This window comes from Crocodylus siamensis, chromosome 4, assembly GCF_052110815.1.
Source record: "Crocodylus siamensis isolate JL-2025a chromosome 4, ASM5211081v1, whole genome shotgun sequence".
NCBI lineage: Eukaryota > Metazoa > Chordata > Crocodylia > Crocodylidae > Crocodylus > Crocodylus siamensis.
Genome location: NC_143398.1, coordinates 207,821,091 through 207,845,142, shown reverse-complemented (window position 1 = coordinate 207,845,142; position 24,052 = coordinate 207,821,091). Strand labels below are relative to the sequence as shown.

The window sequence follows — 24,052 nt, the reverse complement described above, 5'->3', positions numbered from 1 at the left end:
CTTTTTTTGTTTTTGGCTTGGCTTGGCTGTTTGGAAAATACCACATATAATTTAAGGCAGAAGCCCACAAACTGGTAGACTGGTTATTTACACTATTACTCCAATTTTTTTTCCCTTTAATAAAAAAAAAAAAGGCCACAATGCTGACTGCAAAAGTCACCCAAGAAGCTGGGTAAACACTCAGATAAGTAGCTCACAATGAGCCTCATTTTGTCATGACTGTTGTTGATATTGCTGTTAAGTTAGAGAGTTTAAAACTGGTTCACATCTGCCTGTAAGCACTGCAGTCACATTTCTGAATATAATAACCAAAATGACAAAAACTAAATAAAGCTACATAGTGCATAGGCAGATGCTTAAAGAGGGCTTTAGAGTAATTAAATCAGTCTCTCATTTATGTAGACATCAGCCAAACTGACCTAACGAAGGTCCCTTCAATTCTGACAGATACAAATCTATACTTAAAGTCTGACTTAACCAACTGTATAATACAGCATATCCAATATTGGATCATTCAGCATTTGAAGACTCCTAGCCAATACCTAGACAAAAATATAGAAATCCATTCCAGAAACCACTGAGGTTTGCGATACTCAACTTTAGTTGCTGCTAGTCGTCAACCCTGTTAGAATTATTGATAGCATTAGGCCAGAAAGGGAAAAGGAAACTGCTTGTAAGTGGTACTGTTACCTCTGCTTTATTGATGAAGAACTCAGTGCAACAACTGCTTTTGTGCCCTCTTTAGTAGAAGGAAAAAACCCTCAGGAGAATGATTTATTGTATGGAGGCTTAACGACCATCGAAAAAATGTGATGCACACAACGTTCTAACTTTGCATGTTTCAGAGATTTCATAGACATTAGGGCTGGAAGGGACCTCGGGAGATCATCGAGTCCAGCCCCCTGCCCAAAGGGCAGGAAGTCAGCTGGGGTCATAGGGGAAAGAGAGCAGTTTCCAAACAATACCCCCACAAAAACACTATATCCCCAACCTACAAATGTAACTACACACACCATACCCCACACTCCAAAGCTAAGGCAGGATTTCTATTGCAAATTAAAGGATGTAAAGTCCATTTTATGTGGTGTGCTTCAGGTACTCATATTCAGGTGAGAAGCACTGCTTTCATTTATTTCTCTGAATAGTAATAGTTTCCACAGAACTTAAAGGAACTGAAAACCAACCCTGCTATCAGTCATTCCCTTGTCCAGTGACCGACGCTAAACTAAGACATCAGAGTGCCTCAGCTTCATTTGCTTTTCATGTCCTCATGCTTGGATTGTGTTACTATAAAATTAGAGAACCAAATAATTGTAAGGGGAAGGAAGCAAATAAAACAAAATTAAGTATCGGGGGGTAGAGGGGAGGTTTGCTTGATGGCATTTCTCACAACAAAACTCCTCTAAAACAGTGATTCTCAACTAGGATGCTGAGGCACAATGAGATGCCGTGAGATCCTTTTTGAAGAGTGCTGCAAGGTGCGAGGAGATGAGCATATAGAGCAGACTCAGGCTTGTCTCTGCCTGACCAATCTCCATCCGACTTGCCCAGCCTCTCTGCAGGAAGGTAAGTACTATAATGTATCAATTAACTTCTGAAACTGAGTGCTACTCAATTCACAAAAGTTACTAAGGGGTAGCTCTAGTCCAAACAGGCTGAGAACCACTGCTTTAAAAGGTAACACATTTTTAGTATGATGGGCTTTTTGTTGCTTACAGTAATAAATGAGGTGTTTGGCTGCTTTCAAAAAGTTTCTAAATGATATATAATAGACTTGTGTTCCATAATTCATTCGAGATACCTTTGTAAGGCTTTGCTGAGTGACAAATGGCTGTGGCATTCCCTCAAACTAATAATGTTATTCCAACTCCAGGAGCACACTAAATAAAAGGTCAAGATGACTGTGTATATAAACACAGTATGGATCCCAATTCATTATAGATGTAATAAAGTAAAAAAGAATTTGTGACAGTACAACTAAGTGCATATTTACTAATATGGAGATACAAATAACTATCTTCTGTACAAGGCTTCCAGTTGATTAAATAAGTCCCCAGTTTTGTAAGAGACCAACCAGCTAATTCAAACTGGAAACAATAAAATGAGGGAGCCCACAGGACAATTCAAATTTCATAACTACAAAAAGACTAGCTGCACTTTTACCAGATTTAAATTGTAATTTTATTCTTCTAATGTCATGGAAAACTGTGACCGGTTAGTTGAAATTCTCCACAAAGCACAAAATTTAATCCTAATGGCTTCCAAATATGGGAAAATCTCTGGAAAAGTAAAATTAATGAGACGGCAAATACAGCAATATGAAGAATGCTATTTCTTTTCTACTACAATGCCAAGTCAGTCAACTGAGGCAGAGCCATCTGGCAAAAGCACAGACAGAATCTGTAAGTTTAAGACGTCATGGCTCACTCCAAAAAAACAACATTTTTATACAACTCTCTATTTTCAAATGATGGGAAACTACTTAACATTCCCAGCTACTTAAAATTAATAAACTCATTCTCCATTTAAGAACCCCGACATTTTTGGGAACAGACAAAAATCACCATATTGTATAGGTGCTGACAAAGACAACAACATGATCCGAATACTATTTTAATAAATAAAAATAAAGCATGTGCATGCTGTATTATATTTTGAGTGATACCACTTAGTAAGATTCACCTATCTCCTGTAGCTAAAAAGTTTATCAAGTTTTCCAAAATACACACATTCTTCTTGCATGAAGACATCAATGTAGAATTAGCAGTGAATGGATTTACTTCACTGCCTGTTTTTTTTTGTTTTTTGTTTTTTTAAGGGGCAACAGCACTGACTCATGATGTGAGACACACTCTTTCCAAGTTTCTCTCAAAGCACCTTTTCACTTTAAGTGAATTCCTTCCAGGTAGGTAGTTGCTTTACCATTCACATTTGGTAAGCAGATTCCTACATGGCATCAGTTGCCCTAGAATCTGCTGGCTTTTGAATTAACTGTTTGTTTTTTTCCAGGCAGCCGAGCTTCCAACAAGCGGGACTGCTGGATTGTTGTGATATTCTCCAATGGAATTAGCAGCTCTTGAAAACGTTCAACTGCCAGAGGGACTTTCCCTAGGAGGGCTACATTAATGTGTATTCTTTTGGCAGCTTTATGCATTGCAAGGCATTTACTATGATACAAGTTTCACGGCTGACATTTCATTGCACTTTGCCATGAAAGGTGCAACACTAAATTATTAGAACATGCTTAGATCATTTCAGGTTCATGTATTACATAAACAATTCTTTAGTCTTGAAGAAGCATCTTAATCTGTATACCTACACAGTCCCAAGCTATTGCAGAGTTTGTAAATGTTGGTGATATGGTGATATATCAATACTTATCAGCTTTGGACTTGGCACCTAATACTACATTTGTATGACCAAAGTTGTTGTCTGAAAACTAAAAAAAAGCATCATTAAATAGTTCAAGTTTTCCTCAACACAAGACAAAAAGTCTTATAAACTGTAACAGGGTGGCCTCCTCCTCATCAGGTCTTTACCAGCCACCCTGCTCCTGGGGTAACCACCCTCCTTGCTTTCCTGCCACGCCTTGGTGGAAAAATATGAGAGTTGTTACTAAGGTAGGAGGCTACCCATTACTCTCCCTGCTGACAAGGGCCAGATGTTTCTCTGGTATTACTTCTCTGGCCTATGGCCAGAGCAAACTGGGCACACAATTGTAACCCTTTTTTACAGCCCGGAGGCCCTCTCTCATTAGGGTCCCATTTATTCTGTTGGCTGTTGTCCAGCCTCTTTCATACTGCCCTCTCTCAGGGGCCACACTCATCCTGCCCAGCCTTACCTGGCTTTGGGTTTAGCTCTCCTCTCCTTGGTCAACCTTGGTGCAGTCTGTTCAGTATGTCCCACTACCCTCACCTGAGCGTTGACTAAGCGATTGTACAACTGCAGGCGTATTTCACTCCTAGCCCCTCACCAGGCCACTATGCCCCCACTGGGCCTTCTCACTCACCCACACTCATAGGGCTGCTCTCTTTGTCACCCCTCTCACTCAGGGTCTCTCTACTCATCACCTCTCTCAAACAGGGTCTGACTCATGCCCCCAGGCTTAACCCTACCACCTGGGTGTGGTCCCAGGTCCCTCCTCCAGCCTGAGCTCTGCCTCAGGGCTCCTTAATGAACCCTGTGCTCCCCCTGCTCGTTACAACACCACCAGGGATGTGGGGCTGGGGTTATAAAGCACCCCCAACCACTTTTCACTAGGGAGGTAACTGGCCTGGCATTTCATGGGGGCTCACACATCACTAGGAGCCCCACCAGACCACCCTTCCCTGGCAGGGTGGAGTTTTACATCTTATCCAGGACAACGGAACACCTCCATCCCATTGCCCCTGCCCTTACCTCCTGACTCTGGCCAGAGCAGCCTCTCAGCCTGATCTTACCTTCTTCCCCCTGCAGCAAACTGCAGCCCAGCTTTTATCTCTGGGTCCAAAATGGCTGCCCTCATCAGGCACTTGGCTGCTGCCTGTTTTCTGCCCTTGAAGTGGCAGGTACCAAAGGTACTCTGCCACAAACATATGGCATCACTTCCTAAATTTGTACATTCAAGATACTAGTCAGAAAGTCCCTTTTTATTAGAAGTATTTTAAGGCAAGTAGCAAGAGAAATATTAAAGCATTTTGTGAAGATCTCTGATAATTCGCTAATAAGTGGGTATTGCCAGAGGACTGGAGGGAGCTGATGTGTTTTATAAGAAAGGAACAAAAGAAAATCCTGAGATTAACACAGCTGTAAGTCTAACTTTCATGAGGAACACACTGATAAGAAAAAACATAAAAACATTTGGAAATGTATTATTTATGAAGGGGCTGTCACCAGGACATTATCAGAGAGATTAAGGCTCACAAATTTGTTTGAATCCTTGAAGTACATTGCTGAAATGGAAGATAAAGATAAAAACAGAAGATGTGATTTATCTGCATTTCAGCATCTGATACTTTACATGTAGCAACTTGATTTGCAAGTTCGTGAATCAGGAGATGTGGTTTACCTAAGAAAAATAGTTTCATTTGGCTGTAGTGATAATCTGAAGAGGACCAGAGCAGCTCTTAAGCTTGCTTTATTTTCTGTGGTACATGTATGGTATGTAAAAGGACTAAAAATTCATAACAATAAGAAGCTCCCCACAGCTTTAAATGATTACTACCAAGTACCTAAGGGCTCCTATACATGTGCAGGGAGGCTGTTCCGACGTGCTGTAATTGCCATGCTCCAGCAGACTCTAGTGTCATGTGCATGAGTGTCCCCATGCTGAAAAATGGTGGTGGGGTACTTTAAACTAAAGCTTGTTTGATGAGCTTTAGTTCAAAGTGCCCTGCTGCCATTTTTCAGCACAGGGATGCTAATACACGTGATGCTCTGGGCACTTTAAAGGGGCTTTCAGAGCTGCACTAATTAAATACTGCCTGCCCCCCTCACCCCCATCTATAAATGCCCTAACAGCTCAGAGAGGATCAGGAAAGCCGTTGTTTTAGGTGTCGTATAAACCCCACCAAACCTATGACTGAAGTGTATGTGTACATTATATATTTCATAGACATTAGGGCTGGAAGGGATCTCCTTAAATCATCGAGCCCCCTCATATAGTATGAAGTATACAAAATGAAAGGTGATAATCAATAATACCCTGGAAAATAATCTGGGAAATGGGTTCTTTTGTTTGTTTTTAATTACTTTCTTAAAACTTTTCTTACACTAAATCCATTTATCCTCTAGTGAACCAGTACCTAAAACATACTAGACAGTTCTAAAGAGAGGAAAACAACCTAAATTTTTCTGTACTAAGAATCCGAGATAAAAGCACCCCGCAAGCCTTAACCAGTACTCATGTACTTCCTGCCTCCACAAGATTCTTTTCCAACTCTACTCTACAACTCGCTACAATGTAAAACATGATCAACAGTCCCTTCCACTATTATTTGATCCCATTGCACCAGTCCAGACCTGTTTGTTTCTTGGTACCAACTATAACCTTTCTACCCAATTTCTTTATTATTCTCATATACTCTAAGAAATGAGGCAAAGCTATAAAGGTTTTAACAGTGGTTGCAAAGGACTGGAAAAGATACTGGCTCCAACTGCAGTTAAAAAATGAACAAAATTAAGAATTTTGAGGGGGCAGATTCACAGCTGCCGTAAACTAAGCTTTTGTCTGAAGCTTATGGGGCTCTGGTGATTAACCACCTGAGCATCTAGCCTAAGGGTGGGCAAAATACAGCTTGTTGGCCAGATGTGGACCACCAATTGATTCTATTCAGCAAAATACAGCTTGTTGGCCAGATGTGGACCACCAATTGATTCTATTCATAGGCAGGCAGCATAGGCAGTGGTGCCACACAGCAAGCCCTGGACAAGCCACATTCTGGTGGGTGGTGCGGGCAGTGGCTCCAGCTTGTGCTAGCACTGTGGCGGGACGTTAGGAGAAAGCGGCCTGTCCTGCCCGGCAAGCTGAACTCAGGCCCTGGTGGCTCTGACCACCACATGGTGCTGGGTGGGTGCATGGGGCAGCAACTGGGGCCAGAGTCTGGCTTATCCAACACCTGCCCATAGGGGATGGAGTCTAACTGCAGGCCACTGTGCTGTCCCATCTTACCCCACTGTCAGGGCTTCTACAGAGCTGGGGTGGGGGGGTAAGCGTGCAAGTGCCAGGAGCCCTGATGGTGGGGCAGGACACTAGAGAGGCCATGGGGCCAGGCTCCATTCCCAACCCTCCCCCCCCACAGCTGTGTCTGAACCAGAATTGAAAAGGATGCTGATAACACAGAGTTAAAAGAAACTAGTGCGAGCATGCAAGTGGAAAGCCCCTAAAAGCCAGTATGCATGTCCAAACATGCCCCACACATGGTCAGCAGGTAATCTGAATGAGGTATTTGAATTAGTAATCTGACTAGAACTTTCCAAAAAGAGAACCGTGTGATTGGCTACCTGGAAAGTATTTAAGCCAGCGTGTTTCCACCCAAGGCAGAGACCAGCTCTCGCAGAAACCCGGTTTGCATGAGCCCAGAGCTACCTCACAGGCTGGCCACTTGTGACTGTCTCCCCGCCACCACTGCCTCCCGGCGTACCCCTCCCTTGCAAGCGCAACTTCGTTCCGACTAACAACTCGTTTGTCTCTGTTATCGATAAGTTCGTTTACAGCTGTTGTTGTAACCAAGCTTGACCTGCGCTACACTACTGTTACCTGGTGGCGTAAGTAAAAGAAAAATAAAAAGTTTTTTTTTGCAATCATATGAGTATCAACCGCTTGACTCCTCGTCACTAGCCCCCACATAGATTTCATAGACATCAGGGCTGGAAGGGACCTCAGGAGATCAGCGAGTCCAGCCCCCTGCCCAAAGGGCAGGAAGTCAGCTGGGGTCATAGAATCCCAGCAAGATAAGCATCCAATTTACTCTTGAAGGTGTTCAATGTAGGTGCTTGAACCACCTCCACTGGCAGACTGTTCCAGACCTTCGGGGCTCGGACAGTAAAGAAATTCTTCCTTAGGTCCAGCCTCAAACGGTCTTGCAGCAGTTTGTGACCGTTCGACCTCGTCATCCCTTGGGGCGCTCTGGTGAACAGACGTTCCCCCAGATCCTGGTGGTCACCCCTGATAAACTTATAGGTGGCCATCAGATCACTCCTGAGCCTGCACTTTTCTAGGCTAAAGAGTCCCACGGCTCTCAGCCTGTCATCATAAGGTCTGTTTTCCTGACCTCTGATCATGCGCATGGCTCTCCTCTGGACTCTCTCAAGCTTCTCCACATCCTTTTTGAATTGTGGAGCCCAAAACTGGACGCAGTACTCCAGCTGCGGCCTCACCAAGGCCGAGTACAAGGGGAGAATGATGTCCCGGGATTTGCTTGAGAAGCATCTATGGATGCACACCAGCATTTCGGTCGCTTTACTAGCCGCAGCATCGCATTGCAGGCTCATGTTCATTTTGTGGTCAATGATGACCCCCAAGTCTCTTTCTTAGTGCTAACCAACGTAGCACTGCCAAGCCTATACGGGTGCTGCAGGTTTTTCCTCCCAAGGTGGAGAACCTTGCATTTTTCGGTGTTAAACACCATGAGGTTCTCATCTGCCCATTTGCTGAGCTTGTCCAGGTCAGCCTGGATCACCCGCCTATCTTCTGGCGTGGATGCTTTGCCCCAAAGTTTGGTGTCATCGGCGAACTTGGCCAGTCCACTCCTGACTCCAATGTCCACATCGTTAATGAAGATGTTGAACAGTATGGGTCCCAGGACAGAGCCTTGAGGGACCCCACTGGTCACAGGGCACCATGATGAGTGACTGCCATCAATCACAACCCTCTGGGTCCGACCACGAAGCCAATTTCCCAGCCAGCGAATCGTGGTGGAGCCAAGGCCACAACTGGGCAGTTTGGCCAAGAGGTGATCATGGGATACCAGATCAAAAGCTTTTTTGAAGTCAAGATATATGACATCAATCTCTTCTCCCCTGTCCAGGTGATAGGTCACCTGGTCATAGAAGGAAATGAGATTGGTCAAACAAGACCTACCGGCAACAAACCCGTGCTGGCTATCCCTTAGAATGTTAGCCTGGGCCAGTCCCTCAAGGATGGCCTCCTTAATAAACTTTTCTAAGATCTTCCCCAGGATAGAAGTCAGGCTAATGGGCCTATAGTTAGCCGGATCCACTCTCCTCCCTTTCTTGAAGATCGGCACCACATTGTCCTTCTTCCAGTCTTTGGGCACTACACCAGAGCGCCAGGAGTTTTGAAAGACCCGTGCCAGGGGCTGGGCTATGACGCTCGCCAGCTCCTTGAGTACCCTGGGGTGCAGATTGTCCTTGAAGGTATCCAGCTTCTCAAGGTGTTCCTTCATAAGGTCAGCATTGATGGAGGGTAGGGGATCCCCCTCACCCAGATTTTCCTGTCCCATAGCAGGCATGGGCATCCCGTGTGACTGATGAAACACTGACCCAAGGTACCTATTTAATAGGTTGGCTTTTTCCTGGGCGTCAGTTGTCAGTTGCCCCATCTGGTTTAGCAGGGGTCCAACATTGCCCTTGCTTTTCCTCCGGCTCCCCACATATCTGAAAAAGGACTTTTTGTTGTCGTTGATGCCTGAAGCTAGTTGGAGTTCAGTTGCAGCTTTGGCTTTCCTGGTTTGGTCCCTGCAGGACCGGACCAGCGCGGAGTAATCCTCCTTGGAGGTGAATCCCGTCCTCCATCCTTTGTAGGCTTTCCTTTTTAGCCACATGCTGGATTGTGTCAGCCCAGACCATGGCCAGTCAACTTGGTCACCACATGGCATCACGAACAGGATCCAGGGGAGGCAAGATGGAGTCAGAGCTGATCCGCTACTGCCCATGGCATAGCGGGGACCATGCAACAACCGACTCGGACGATCTACGGGCACACATTGTTTACCACCAAGCAGCCAATTCAGCCGCACCCACAGTGAACGGATACATTTCCCTTCGCAGGAGCGACACTAACGAGAAGAAATGGGCCATCCAGCTAACTCCTAGCGCCTTCGGCTGCATCATGTGGGACCCCAAGGTTGTCTACTGTCCACAGGAGGAGACCAGGTCCCTATCCCTTGCCCATGTTAAACCCACGGGTGCAGTGTGTCCCAGCCCAGCCCAGCCCAAGAATTTGCCCGATGCATCTGGCACCTCAAAGAGGGAGGCGAAAACACCCCTCCGGACAAGTTTAGCTGTCCGAACCTCTCGCAAGGATCTAGGGGGCACGAGCTATTAACCAAGCTCCGCAAAAACCTAGAAGCTGACGGGCAGACAGCCACTAAGTGGACCAGCCCGAAATGGGACAAGGGCAAAATGCTTAATATTCTGTTTTACACGTATGTTGGGCTATTGAGAGAAAACGCAGATCTAGAGGTGCAGCTAGAAACTGCTGCCCAAGCTGCCACAGACAATGCAGCCGTGCCACCATTGCAAGATGGTGCCGAGAAAAGGGAGAACTCAAGCGAGGTGGGAAACCCTGTAGGAAAAAGCATGCCAACACCACCCACCTGGAGCCCGCCTCCTCCTGCAGCACCGCTCACACCGTCACCACCGCCGTACAAGCAGACACGCCCAGAAGGGGAGGCGGCAAAAGAAGTCAGAAAAACCAAAACTGATACAGAAGCGGGATACAGAAAAGGACGCATCCGCACCGCCGCCAGACACTTCACCATTACAGCTGTATCCAGATTTAGCAGCGGCATTACTCATCACAGTGCGGAAGCGAGTGACAGGCCCAGGAGGCCAAGGGACACAAGTCACTACCACATCGCGCACACACAACCGGACCGAGATGAACGAATTAAAGGAGGAAACTGGCATTAGACCAGAAGAGACCCCGATTGTCTGGCTCGGGTGTCTAGTAGTAGAAGCGGGAAGTGAAACACTAGATTCGGATGAAGCAATGCAACTTGTATGCTGCACCGCCTGGAGTAGAGGAAAAGTTACAGACCCTGTTCCAGTGCTCGCCAACATCGTCTGGCCCATACCACTCCCAGCATTAGTGGTAGAATCCTTAGTGCGGAAGATGCATACCTGGCATGAAGGTATATCACCTCACCCGGATGCAAGTACCCTCGTATTTACCATCGTCGGGGCGTCTTATGCCAGCTGGAATCCAGCTCAACAGGCATTAAATCTTATACCAGTCCAAGCGCAAGGGGTCTGGCCCCATCGCTACGCCACACATCCAGGGAATGTACCATGCCTACTGGAAGCGGTAGAGGCTGCCACTAAAGTCTATGGTGGACCTCAAGGCTTAACTGCCCGACTGCTATTAAACGGGTCAGTCAACAGCCCAGTGGCACATGTACTGGGGCTTGTGGGTTGCCTCCAAAGGGCATTGAACCCTGAACACCAGAAGATGGCATTCCCCATCACTGAAAAGGGGACGGACAATCCATCAGCCTACCCTGCTGGGTATGGCCCCGATCGCCGTAGTTGAGCGGGCCAGCGGCCCCAGGCCCGTGGCCCACCACCGCAACGCACCACAACAGAATGGGCGATGTTCGGGTTTCTATTAAACAACTCCGGTCTCACTAAGGCCCAGTTCAGAGCACTCGGGCACGAAGGACAAAAAACCCAAGCTCAAGCACTCAGATTCACTGGAGTGAATGAGAAGCCAAAAAATGATTAGTCGCCGGCTTGGCCTGTGGCGCATCGAAACTAGCCAATCCTGATCCCCGTCCATATGCCACCATCACTATTCGGACCTCAAACATCAGGTCTTAGAAGCCCTACCAATCACTATTGCGGCACAAGATCGACACCAGCTGACACTGCGAAACATCTCAACATGGAAATACACACCATCCCCAAAAAAGCACACCTTCATAACTCCCTCGACACTTTGTTAGCGTTTAGTCCAGCAGCAGTGCATCACCCCAATCCGGGCAAGTACACACTTGTCACCTGGATGGGGGATCCCAAAACTGGGAAACCAGGTACGCCTGGTCATGGAGTACCATGAGGCTAACAAGCACTGTACCACCCTATCCCAAGCGACTCCCTGTACACTGCCCCAGTGTATCCAAGACATGGTGCAGTTTCAAGCCAGTAAGTGGGTGGGCACCACCACTGATCTCAAGGATATGTTCTTTTCGATCCCAATCTCCGACATCGATGGGATTCTCAACATGTGCGTAGGAGGAAGAATGTTTAAGTGGAATGTCTGCCCGCAAGGGTATTGCAACGCACCTGCACTAGCCACGAGAGCTATCAACAGCAGCCTTGAAAGGTTCAGGGAGAGAAATCCACACCACAAGACAGAAAAGATCTGGAGCTACGTGGACGACATAGCCATCATGGGACGGGAGAAAAAGGCAGTACGGGAGGTCACAGAAGACCTAGTACAATTCCTCACAGGAGACGGCTGGACAATAAACCGGGAAAAATCCTGTCTTAACCCTTCTGACACAGTTACCTTCCTAGGAGTAACCTTCAACAAAGCAACTCGCCACAGTACCACACACGATATGCCCAAGGCCGAGTTCCAAGCACTCCTTGGACGTCTAGGATGGCTCCGCCACCATGTCAACCCCTGACACCTACCGGTCCTAGGTGGCGTGCAGCAGCAAATTTGGGACAAAACTCGGAAGAGAGCCCCATGGACTCCACGGGACATGAAGGCCCTCAACGACCTCCTAGCCACAGTAAAACACACCCCTTTACACGCCATCGACCTAACTGCCACACTCACAATTACTGCAGGATACACTGAAGAACACATCTTCGTCACCGTTAAGAACCCCGATGGGAACCTGGTTTGCATGAACCCAGAGCTACCTCACAGGCTGGCCACTTGTGACTGTCTCCCCACCACCGCTGCCTCCCAGTGTACCCCTCCCTCGCATGCTCGACTTTGTTCTGACCAACAACTCATTCGTCTCCGTTATCAATAAGTTCATTTACAGCTGTCATTGTAACCAAGCTTGACCTGCACTACACTACTGTTACCTGGTGGCATAAGTAAAAGAGCATGCATGGCATGGGTGTTCCTTGGGGGCAAGTAGCAGTAGCACAAGGTTATTTAATTATTTATTTATTTGGTGAATGTAAATCCACAAAGCCAATCAATGGCCTCCTCATTAGTCGAGTTCAAACTTACTAAACCACATCTTGATTGGTAGACGGGACATTCTTTGGTAATGTGTGGCACTGTTTGCATCTCTCCACAAGTGCATAATGGGTTAGCACTGAGACCCCAACGGTGACCGTTGGCTGTACAGGGGCTTTACCTGTCTTGAATCTGTTTAGCAGAAACCACTCTTGCTATGATTGTTCAAAGCCAGCAAGTTGAAAAGTGGGTTTGTCACAAGGAACTTATTTGTGACTTCCTGCATGAGGCTGGTCCAGGGCTCATGCAGTGCATGAGGCCAGTCTGGCGTGGACTCCACATAGCACATGGGGCTGGGTTTGGCATGGGCTGCAAGTGGCATGTGTGCTGGTCAAAGACTTCCAGGTAGTACTGTGGGCTAGATCATAGGGTTCCATGGACTGAATCTGGCCCACAGGACAGATTTTTGACCCCTGTCCTACTGTATTCCTTGTACTCTTAGGAAAACATACAGATTAAATCAACAGAAAGTAATAATTTAAAACTAAAAAGTAAACATAAATATGTAACTATTAAACTACTCTTTTTCCAGAAAATATAGAAAAAAACAGAAAATAACATTTAGGATAAACCTGAAAAAAACTGGATAAGATAGTTAGCAGAGGAGTGAAGATCACAAAAGGCTTAAAAATAAACATTTCAGAACAGGTTGCATGATAATTTTAACACATCTGCCAGATATGTAACTAGATATTTAAAGGACTGATTGTGTTGTCTTTACTTCATCAAACTCCTTTGGCCTCCAGTGGTAGTTTGCGTAAGTAAGGACTGAATGAACAGCTGATTAAAGAGAAATTCAGAATATCTTCCTCAATTAGAAAAAGACTTCTTGATGACCCTTGGAGTCTCAGATGTTCTGACATTAATTATACAAATTTCAGACCTATTATGTAACACTTATAATAGCAGCTTTTTAACAAGTTGGAGGGAATATATTGAAGTCTGTCATTAAATAAAGCATATTACCTATTATATCTATCTATCTACAGTAAAAGCTTTGTTATCTGGCACCCATGGAGAATGGAGGGTGCCAGATAAAATATGCCAGGTAACTGAGCGGCCTGAACAGGAGTCTTTGCCTGTTTGGGCTGTCACTTGTCCCACTGCATTGCTGCTTCTCCCGCGGGGGGGACCCACACAGCCTGTATGTATGCATGCATGCATCTATCTATCACTGTGCTTAGGGCAAGAGGCTTAACAAATCATTTACCACTGACTGCATATAAAAAGATAGCATTAGTTTTCAGTCAAAAGTTATATACCGAGTCTTTAAGTTTAATGATTATCAATATCCTGACAGCCATTTCACAGGTATATATAAATAAAGCTAGGTCAGACTCTGATGGGCATATTAGTACTTGGCAATCTCATCTCTCTACTGGACCTTCATATTTCCTCAAGTCCTGAGGTGTGCTCTGAATTATATCTTGTTCTGACAAAACTTCTCAGAATATAAAAGTAGCCCAGCTGCCATTGTAATACTTCATACAGGCATACCTCATTTTATTGCGCTTTGCTTTATTGCACTTCGCAGATATTGCGTTTTTTACCAATTGAAGGTTTGTGGCAACCCTGCGTCGAGCAAGTCTATCGGCGCCATTTTTCCAACAGCATTTGCTCACTTCGTGTCTCTGTGTCACATTTTGGTAATTCTTGCAATATTTCAAACTTTTTCATTATTATTATATTTGTTATGGTGATCTGTGATCTGTGATGTTACTATTGTAATTGTTTTGGGGCGCCATGAACCACACCCATATAAGACGGCAAACTTAATCTGTTGCCTTATTTTAAGAAATTGCCACAGCCACCCCAGCCTTCAGCAACCACCACCCTGATCAGTCAGCAGCCATCAACACCGAGGCAAGACCCTCCACCAGCACAAAGATTACAACTCGCTGAAGGCTCAGATGATGGTTAGCATTTTTTAGCAATAAAGTATTTTTTAATTAAGGTATGTACATTGTTTTTTTTAGACATAATGCTATTGCACACTTAATAGACTACAGTATAGTGTAAACATTACTTTAATATGCACTGGGAAACCAAAACATTCGTGTGACTCGCTTTATTGCGATATTCGCTTTATTGCGGTGGTCTGGAACCGAACCCGCAATATCTCCAAGGTATGCCTGTATTTTAACCAAGAATAAGACACCTCTTTGGAAAGACTCCCTGGTATGCCAGACTACCTTTAGTTTAAAGAGCAGTGATTAATCCTTATTTTGACTTACTAGGCATGGGAGATAAGTGAATACCAAGGGAATGTATACTAGGGCATGGGTTTTATTTAGAAAAGTCACAGATATCTTTGCTGTCTGCAAGTATTTCTGCTACTAGTATAACAGCTGAGAAATATTACATTATTAGGTGGAAAATGAACATTTGGCTTAGATACAACTAGGATTCTTAATATTCTTGTATTCCCAAGGCCACGTTCTGATCTCCGTTACATTAGTCGAATCCTAGTAGATTCAATAATACTAATAGATTTATGCCCCGTTCACACTAAATTGAGATCAGAATCCAGTCCACTGTCTCCTAAATGAAGTAATTTAACACAGTCATCAATTTAATTCTTTTAGGATAAATTAAAAATGTGATTTGTTTGATAAACACGCACAGCTGTTGTGATATGTTTATATACCGTACTGGGATTAATGGGTTTACTTAACATTTGAAAATGTCTTGTGTTTATACACTTAAACCTCAAATTCAGCCACGAGCAACTGTGCTGGCTGTGCTTATGACTAGATGCACTATTCATCTCCTCACCTCGCATCCCAGCTACTGCTACTAACAAAGCAACAGAATAATGGGCACTTCCATGAAACAGGCATGTTTTAAACATTATACTCTCTCAATGAACTTAGATCTTATGCATCAAGAACATCTTTATATATAGCTTGCATGTCTAAAATAGGCAGAATATTCACATTTTTCTTCCTTTCATTGAAGGAGCAATTAGATGCAAGGCTTGATTACCTAAGGGTTTAGCTTCTGCTCTGATAATTCCCAAGAGTCAAATCATGATGAGTCACCCTTCAATGTGTTAGGATCTAAATGAAGTAGATGTGTTGAAATATTTAAGCTCCTAGTTAGCCCCTAAGGATTTTATAGATATTTACCTATCCATAGTGTGTGCACATCTCTTATTAAAGCTAATGGGAGTTCTGTGCATGTGTTTAGGGGCTACAGTTACTGTTCAATGCCTCAAGAAAGATTAGATTCAGTTTGAGAGAGATATAAAGAAAAAAAGCTTTCCAGAATTACTTTTTAAATAAAGTAAACATTAAACAGTTAAAAGCCAATTTCTATCAGTTCAGTTCATTGTTAGAATATCAAAAAGATGCTGTCATTTAGATCTGCAGGGGGAAGGGGGAAAAAAAAGGGTGTAGTAATAGATGTACTTAATAGTGACAGAATCAACTGGACGAAGCAACTGGTATTGCATCTTTGTATTTTACATAAATATAAATACTTCGACAAAATCCCCCAAAGACTACTAAAATTAGCAAGCACCTTTTCATTAAGATATTAACAGTGAACCTATGAACTGTTAAGGCTTTCAGACAACAGTGCTAGCCAAAGCCACGCACCTTTAGCAGTATTAGAGCTTTTCATTAGATTATAAAATCAGTGCAATATATTTTATTCTTCCAACACAATTACATTTCCTTATAACAGTAAGTGAAGTGATAAGCTACAATTATTTGAACAACAAGCATCAATAAGTTCAAATGACAACTTAATGATTTTTTTAAACAAAGATGTTAGATAAGGAAAAAAAAATAAGGAGCAAAGGAAAAGGAAAAAGGGCAAACTATGAAGAATTTTCTGGCATTTTCCTCTATTTGGTTTACAAATGCCTTATGAATTGGGAAGATGTTAAGAAGGATACTATGCTAACATACAGAGCTTTCACTTTTAGATATTTTGACTGAAGCATGAAAGCCTAATCACAAGATCTGTAACAAATTAATCCTCAGAGGACTCTTGAAAGAAGAGCACATTCTAATTTTTGATGTCCTTAAAAAAAGCGACAGAGTCTGCCTAGCGAGTGGCCAAGCTTTTCGAAGTACTGAGAGTCTTACTGCACCAAAGTGATTAGCCTGCATGCAGCCTATGCTTCCCAGAGCTAGCTAATAACCTTACCCTCTTCAAAAAAGGAATTCATATGTGGCTTAACATGAATCCTTTCAGTTAAATTCAGTCTAAAATTAAGTTTAGTCTGCATAAAAGATTCTCTCTCACACCTCACCAGGCAAAGAAACTAAGATGCTATTCATTTAATGAGGCAGCAATTATGGAGGCAGAGATTCATGAGAAACGGCTGGAGGGGTGCAGGAGTCACAAAGCCCGACTTACAGACAAGAAAATGAATGAAATAATATAACAGTATAACCTGCGGTAAGCACAGAGATCTAGTTAAAAGACAGTCTGCAATACAATCAGGTAACAATTATATTTTAGGTTGCTAGCTCAAGGAAGTAAAAGGTAAGGGGAATTTCATACTGTGGGAGGGAAATGAAGGAAGAATCACCTCTGTGTTATGAATAGTAGTGTTTCATACTGTCCTGACCCAACAGCACCAAGTATGGGGCTTGTTTTTCCTCTTTTATGCAGAGTTGGATGTGCCACTGCTGATGTGTCACTTTTGGATTCCCTTGTGGTAGAGCATACTTACTGCTTAACCCATTATATGCACAATACACCTCAGTAGTTAAGAGGAGAATACTACATTTCAAACCACAAGACACAGGAAACAAGAGCGACAGTCAAGGCCAGAAACCGGAGTCATGGTCCTATGTTGTCGGACACCTTTTTCTCTAGCAGACATACATCATCAATGTGTCTGAAGATGCAAGCTCTGTAAGGTTATGAGACTACTGGCAGCTGGCATTTCCACTCAGAGGATGTACGAGTCCAGTTTTTTGGCTTTGGAGGAGGATGGTGCTGGTGGAGTGAGGTAAGTCAGACTCTCTGTAGATCAGCGGTTGACAGGGATAAAAATGCTTTTTTTTTTTTTAAGGTTCTGAGACCATCTGATACATTGAATTTAGTTCTAAATATCTTGCTACCAGAAGAATATATAAAAGAGGAGGAAACTCAGAGAACAAGTTAACTCAGTTGTAGAATTAGCTTATGAGGAAGATTTTTTAATAAAACAATCTGTGTTTAAATGAAGAGAATTTAAGCAATGTGTTTGCAAATCTTACTATTTTCAAATAAAGTACAGACAAGAAAATGAATGAAATAATATAACAGTATAAACCTGCGGTAAGCACAGACAACTAGTTAAAAGACAGTCTGCAATACAATCAGGTAACAATTATATTTTAGGTTGCTAGCTCAAGGAAGTAAAAGGTCATAACCATGAAGGATGACAGGAATTATTAACATAGCATAATGGGATATACTGCATTTACCTGAATCCAAGATGAGGCTTTCCCCCCTCATTTAACATGGTGGGGCGAAAATCCCCTTGTTCTGGGTTCAGATACTAGCCAGTGGGGGCAAAGTGGGGAGGGGAAAGGCACCTGCTGCAGCTCAGACTCTGGCCTTGGCCCGGGGTCACAGCTGCAACTGCTGCCCACCCCCAAATCTGCCCCCTCACTTGCTCTGCCCTTCTGCTTTCCTCTCCATAGCCTCATCCACCTTGCTCTAGCAGGGCTCTGTCGCTGCTCCAACCTGGGGCAGGAAACATAGCTGTTGCAGCCCCAGCCCAGCCTGACAGCGGCTGCAGGGCCTAGCACCGCCCAACCTCATCACTTGTACCACCCTGCCATTTCTTGCCCTGCTGTAGCAGTGGGGGAATTTAAAGACCACCCCCAATTAGACATTTTATAAACATATAAAATTTTCCATGTATAGAATCTAATTACTGGAGGTCATCTGAAATTCAGAGCTGTCTTGGATTTGGGCAAATACAGTAAACAGAAGTGTTTAGATGAAAAGTTAAGAGGAAAATGTGGGAAAAGTAGCAGTGGGAGGAGGGGGACAGAATCCTGATGCTAAAAAAAAAGTTATGGGAAAAAAGGAAAAAGAAGATATATACCTATTAAATATATTTCAAAATTAGACTGTCCCCTAGAAAAATCTAGGGAATAATTCAGTACTACCAAGGAGTACTTCCAGGCTAGATAAGCTAATTGTATCTCAGTCTCTCATTTTAAGTTGCCATGACTGAGACAGTGATATTATTTATTGCACAACACACCCTGCAGTGAAACCACTGCAAATTTGGTCTAGTATATGGGTGAGGTCATCATGCTCGTCTTTAAATACAGTCTTCCACTTTAAGTGTGTGGTTTTCAATCTGGTATTCATTAGTTCTTGGAAGATGAAATCCAAAGGAAATCTAGGTAAACAAAGATATTTTAAGATGATACTAAGAGTGCTCAAACTTAAGTGGATGCATCAGATGTAGTTGAAATAGAATTGATTATTTCAGGAGATGGCCAACCCATAGCATGTATGCCACAAGTAACATGGGCAGGCTCTGGCCACACACAGGAGCTCATTTTTATCTATAAGAATTCCTCTGAAATTTTTACTGGTAGAAAAATAGCCCTGGAGCTGGAGCATACATGTGTCCCAGACCTCTGCTTGAAAAGCTCCACAAGCAAGTTCTCCAGACAGTATTAACTAGAGGACTGCTCCATGGGCCAAGCCCCACCCTAAGGGGAGCCCAATGATTGACGGCCTGCCCTCTCCTGTGCCTGGGAAGGGGACAGGTTGCCAACTGGTAGTTGGCAATGCTGAACAGCAATAGCTGTTGCAAACAGATCATGAGGGGTTTAAGCCCTTGAAGAATATCTTGCCATCCCATCAATCAGCTGACTGGTGGGAAAAGAAGGAGAATTTTCCCTTGCAGGGTCTGCACCGGTCCCCCTGACAGTTTGCCCCTGGGCAGGCTATCAGGGACCCAATGCTTTCCCTCCCTCTCCCTTGGAGGGTGGGAGGGGGAGCAGAGGACAGTGGGATGCTTGGTGTCCTCCATCCTGAGAGAACCAGACAGCCATTCAAGTTAGATCTGAAGGAGGGATATCTTCGTTGTAGGTAACTGATCAAACGTCTTGCATAAGAGCCAGTTCTCTTCTGCGAGAAAGAAGCCCTTGAACAGCTGTAAAGCTCTCTTTTTGTTCTGGGAAAAAGGCTTTTCTTCTGGCAAAAAACTAATGTTTGTGGCCTCTGAGCATCATCCATAGGATTGGGGAAAGAGCAGACAACATGGTGACAGACAAGACTAGGAGCAGAAAGCAAAGCAACAGATTGGGCAACAAGCAGAGGGAAGGGAGCAGAGTAACATATTGGCTAGGGGAAGGGTATCAGACTGGTACCTGCAAAGGATATGGGGCTTATTTTGTAGCACCACTACCAAAAATATTGGCCTCTATTGGATTAATAATAATATGTGTTATTTATTTATTCAATTGGCTCATTTGTATATATCAGATCCCTCAGAAGGAAACTTTTGATTTGATTATTTGATGACAAAATGATGTTGCTTGGTTTCCACCATCATGAAGCCAACATGTCACTAAAGTATCTAATATGTGATCTCACTATAGAAAATGCCCTGTCTCATGAAACATTCTAAGTTATATACCAACATAGGATCATATCATTAATACAGTGATGCACCCTATTCCTTTTGTTCCAAAAACACTACCAGCATTTTTGAGCAGGAAGGGGAAAATATATTTTAACACGTAAGCACCTGGAGTTTTTAGAACTTAATTGAAACTCACCTATAGCTGATTAACTAGTATCCTAAAGCAGTTACAAAAGCTACTTATCTAATCGTACCTACTAGTACAGTACAGGGATACTAAAATATTTTCCATACATTTTTATGAAGTCTGCATTAACATTCAGCTATTAATGAGATGCCATCAAGAACAAAATGTAGCCCAAGCAACATGACTTCATTTTCTTTGAATCTTATCATTTATGAGCATCACAGCATTGCTGGAAGAAAACTTAGTTAATATGTATTCACTTTTCCCCCAGACTTCAATTGCAAAATTACATTCCAGGTGATACTCAAGATCAGCCAAATACTTTTAACGTTACAGTCTCATGAGCATGTAAAAGTACCTCAAACAACCAAATAGACACCCATGACTGATCACAGAATCTGCCCTGAGTAGAATCTGAATTCTTAGGCAGCTTCCTTAATATGAAACATTCTCCCTACTGACATCCTTGAAAAACAATGCTACTGTCAACAAGAACAGTAACCTGTCAATCTTAGCAATGTCAGAAACCATAGGAATATGGACTTTTGTTTCTCTACAGAATTGTAGAGAAGCACAGTTCAGCGCTTCCTGTAAAAGTCTGTTAAGCAAAGCAAATCCAGCAGCACTCAGGAAGTAAAACAGGTTGGTGGTTAGCAGCAAACATTCTGGAAGGCTACATACCAATTGATTCCCTGTAACAACTTTTACTCGTGTTTGCAATTTCCACTTTCTGCAGCAGTCTTTGTTGACTGCAGTTCCAGTATCCTTTCAGGAGCTGGTCAGTATACAAAAAAACCCTGTCTAACCCAACATTACTCAGAAGCATCCCACCCTTTTCACCTCCACAGCCTCTAAGATTTATTAAGAAGAACTACAGGAATAGCAAGTTACACAAGGTTTTCAAAAAACTTCGAGTTTTGTTTTCACTCATGTTACAGAGACTGAATTTTCTGCGTGCTTCAGCTGAAAAGTAGAATGTAATTTATCAGCTGCTCTCAATATGGAAGCTAATGGAATTGGTTTCTCTGTTGAAGCAAGGTTAACCAAGACAATCTCCCTGCTGTAGCCCTCCCTCCCCCCACAGATTATTTTCGAAATAAAAAAGGCAGTATCAAGACAGATGCAAAGAGTGAGGTTCCTAAACAAATGATGCATCCATCACACCTAAACTAATAGTTTTAAACTATGACTTCTAGTTTTAAATTACAGGTCAAATTAATTCCTGGGGTAGCTATATTGAAGTCAGTAGAACAAAAGTTGCTCAGTGTAGTGTAATTAGACATGTTCCAGGAATTCAAACAATCATTCAGTTCTCAGCTGCAGAGAATGTAAAACTATTTCCTATTTTCTTCCTGGAAACACAGCATTTAAGAAATGCATACCTATAAAACAGATTGACTGCATAACCCCCAAGTTTACTCCTGTCTTTTTGGAGTAGGGTAGTCCTTCCATAGTACTGTTAAAATATGAATTTGAGGATAGGCATATTCCAACATATGGGCAGATTTTTAATACTTTTCCACAGAGCTCAAAATAGAATATGGAATACTATGCATCTACTTGTTAATGAGCCTTTTTAGTAAACTTCTATGCAACATCTGGTTGTCTGCTTTTTTTTAGAAGGGGACTGCAACAGAGGACCCAGACCTCTGTTATGTGGGTATAAGGGGAGAAGAGGGAACTGTGGCAGGGAGCCAGGAAGATGGAGCCAGCTCAGCTGGCTGTGTGGGGCCACAGCTGCAGGAAAGCAGGCTGGCCCTTCAGATTCACAGAAGTTTAGGGATGAAAGGGATCTTGGGAGATTATCGGGTCCTGCTCTGGACAGGAAAGATTGCTGGGGTCAAACAACCTCAGCAAGGTGTGAGCCCAGTCTCCTTTTGAAGAGCTTGCACCACCCCTGCTGGGAGTCCATTCCTGAGTCTGGTCACATGAACTGTGAAGAAAATTCTTCCTTATATCCAGTCTGAAATCTTCTTCTAAGAGTTTATGACCGTTATTTCTGGTTTTCCCCTGGGGTGCTTTGGTGAAGAGTTGTTCGCCTAGCTCAGGGGTGGCCAAAATACGTGAGGCCATTCTATCCGGCCCACGGGGCCCCTAAAAAATTTAGAAAAATCAATATTTATCTGCCCTTGGTTACTGTCAAAAATGACAGGGCCGAGGGCAGTAGGACCCAGGGGAAGCCTGGCGGGCCCCCATAACAGCAGGGCCTGCCCAGCCCCCACCCCCACTGTGGCCAGTGTCCCTTGCTGTAGCCACTTGCAGCCTGCATGGGGCTGCCTGTGCCTGCTCCAAAAAGCCCTGCGTGGGCATAAGCGCCTGCAGCAGGGAGTGCCAGCCACGAGGCGGGCGAGGGGCTGCTTTTACCCGTGCTTAGCACCACCTTCTTCCCTGTTGGCGAGCAGGGGGTTAGGGCTGTTCACTGCCTCTGCCTGTACCGTGGGGTTGGGGGGCACTGGAAGTGAGCAGGTGCAGGAGCATAGGGCCCACACTGGTGTCTCGGGGCCAGTGCCAGTGGGGCCCAGAACAGGGTGGCAGAAGCGCGGAGTCCCAGCTGGCAGTGGCTCAATGGAGCTGGGTCAGCTCCCCCCCTCCCTGCTGGTGCAGCCCAGCCTGGCTCCAAAGACCTCTGCCAGCTTGTACCCCGCTTTGGGCCCCACCTGTGCTGGCCCTGGGACATTGGTCCCAAGACATTGGGACACTGGTCCCAAGATGGTGATCGGGGGGCAGGTCACCTGTCAAGGGGAGGGGCAAGTCATGCAGCCCTCAACAGCCTGCCAAAACTGGGTAAGCGGCCCTCCACGTGACATAACTGGCTGCCCCTGGCTTAGCCCCTGATATATCTGTAAGCTGATTGACAGGGAAAACCCAGTGTGATCAAAAGGGGGTGTAGCTTCCAGGCATATAAACTTGGGGCCCGAGACAAAACAGGCAGTCTGGCCGTGCATGCTGAAGGGCGAGGTGCTCCTCAGGGAGATGCATGTAGTAAATGCAGGCACCTGAGTTGTTCCTTGTAGATGTTCCCTAATGACCAAGAGTTAGGCAGATTCTCCTGTTGTGCTTTTCTTTAGGTTGCGAATTAGGCTTTACACCAGTGGACTTGACTGTGGCTACCAGGGAGGTCTGGAAGCCACAGAACAGTTCCTGGTACAGCACTCAGCATAAGGCAACCAAGATGGGTTCAAGGACCAGGAAAGCCAAGGCTGCAACTGAACTCCAACTAGCTTCAGGCATCAAGAACAACAAAAAGTCCTTTTTCAGATATGTGGGGAGCCGGAGGAAAAGCAAGGGCAATGTTGGACCCCTGCTAAACCAGATGGGGCAACTGACAACTGACGCCCAGGAAAAAGCCAACCTATTAGATAGGTACTTTGCGTCAGTCTTTCATCAGTCACACGGGATGCCCATGCCTGCTATGGGACAGGGAAATCTGGGTGAGGGGGATCCCCTACCCTCCATAAATGCTGACCTCATAAAGGAACACCCTGAGAAGCTGGATACCTTCAAGTCAGCTGGCGAGCGTCATAGCCCAGCCCCTGGCACGGATCTTTCAAAACTCCTGGCGCTCTGGTGTAGTGCCAGAAGACTGGAAGAAGGACAATGTGGTGTCAATCTTCAAGAAAGGGAGGAGAGTGGATCTGGCTAACTATAGGCCCATTAGCCTGAC

At 44.4% G+C, this 24,052-nt stretch overlaps 2 protein-coding genes across 5 annotated transcripts in view; one reads left to right on the top strand and one right to left on the bottom strand.

The window, feature by feature from the left end:
* The window catches only part of STK39 (serine/threonine kinase 39), a 211,941-nt gene that overhangs the window by 16,556 nt on the left and 171,333 nt on the right, over positions 1–24,052 (bottom strand). The gene's annotated exons all lie outside the window — the stretch shown is intronic.
* Positions 9,311–10,972, top strand: LOC149867513 (uncharacterized). Its single transcript, XM_090046297.1, is given in 3 exon segments — positions 9,311–9,634; positions 9,637–10,125; positions 10,208–10,972. Coding segments are annotated over 3 exon segments (1,578 nt in total).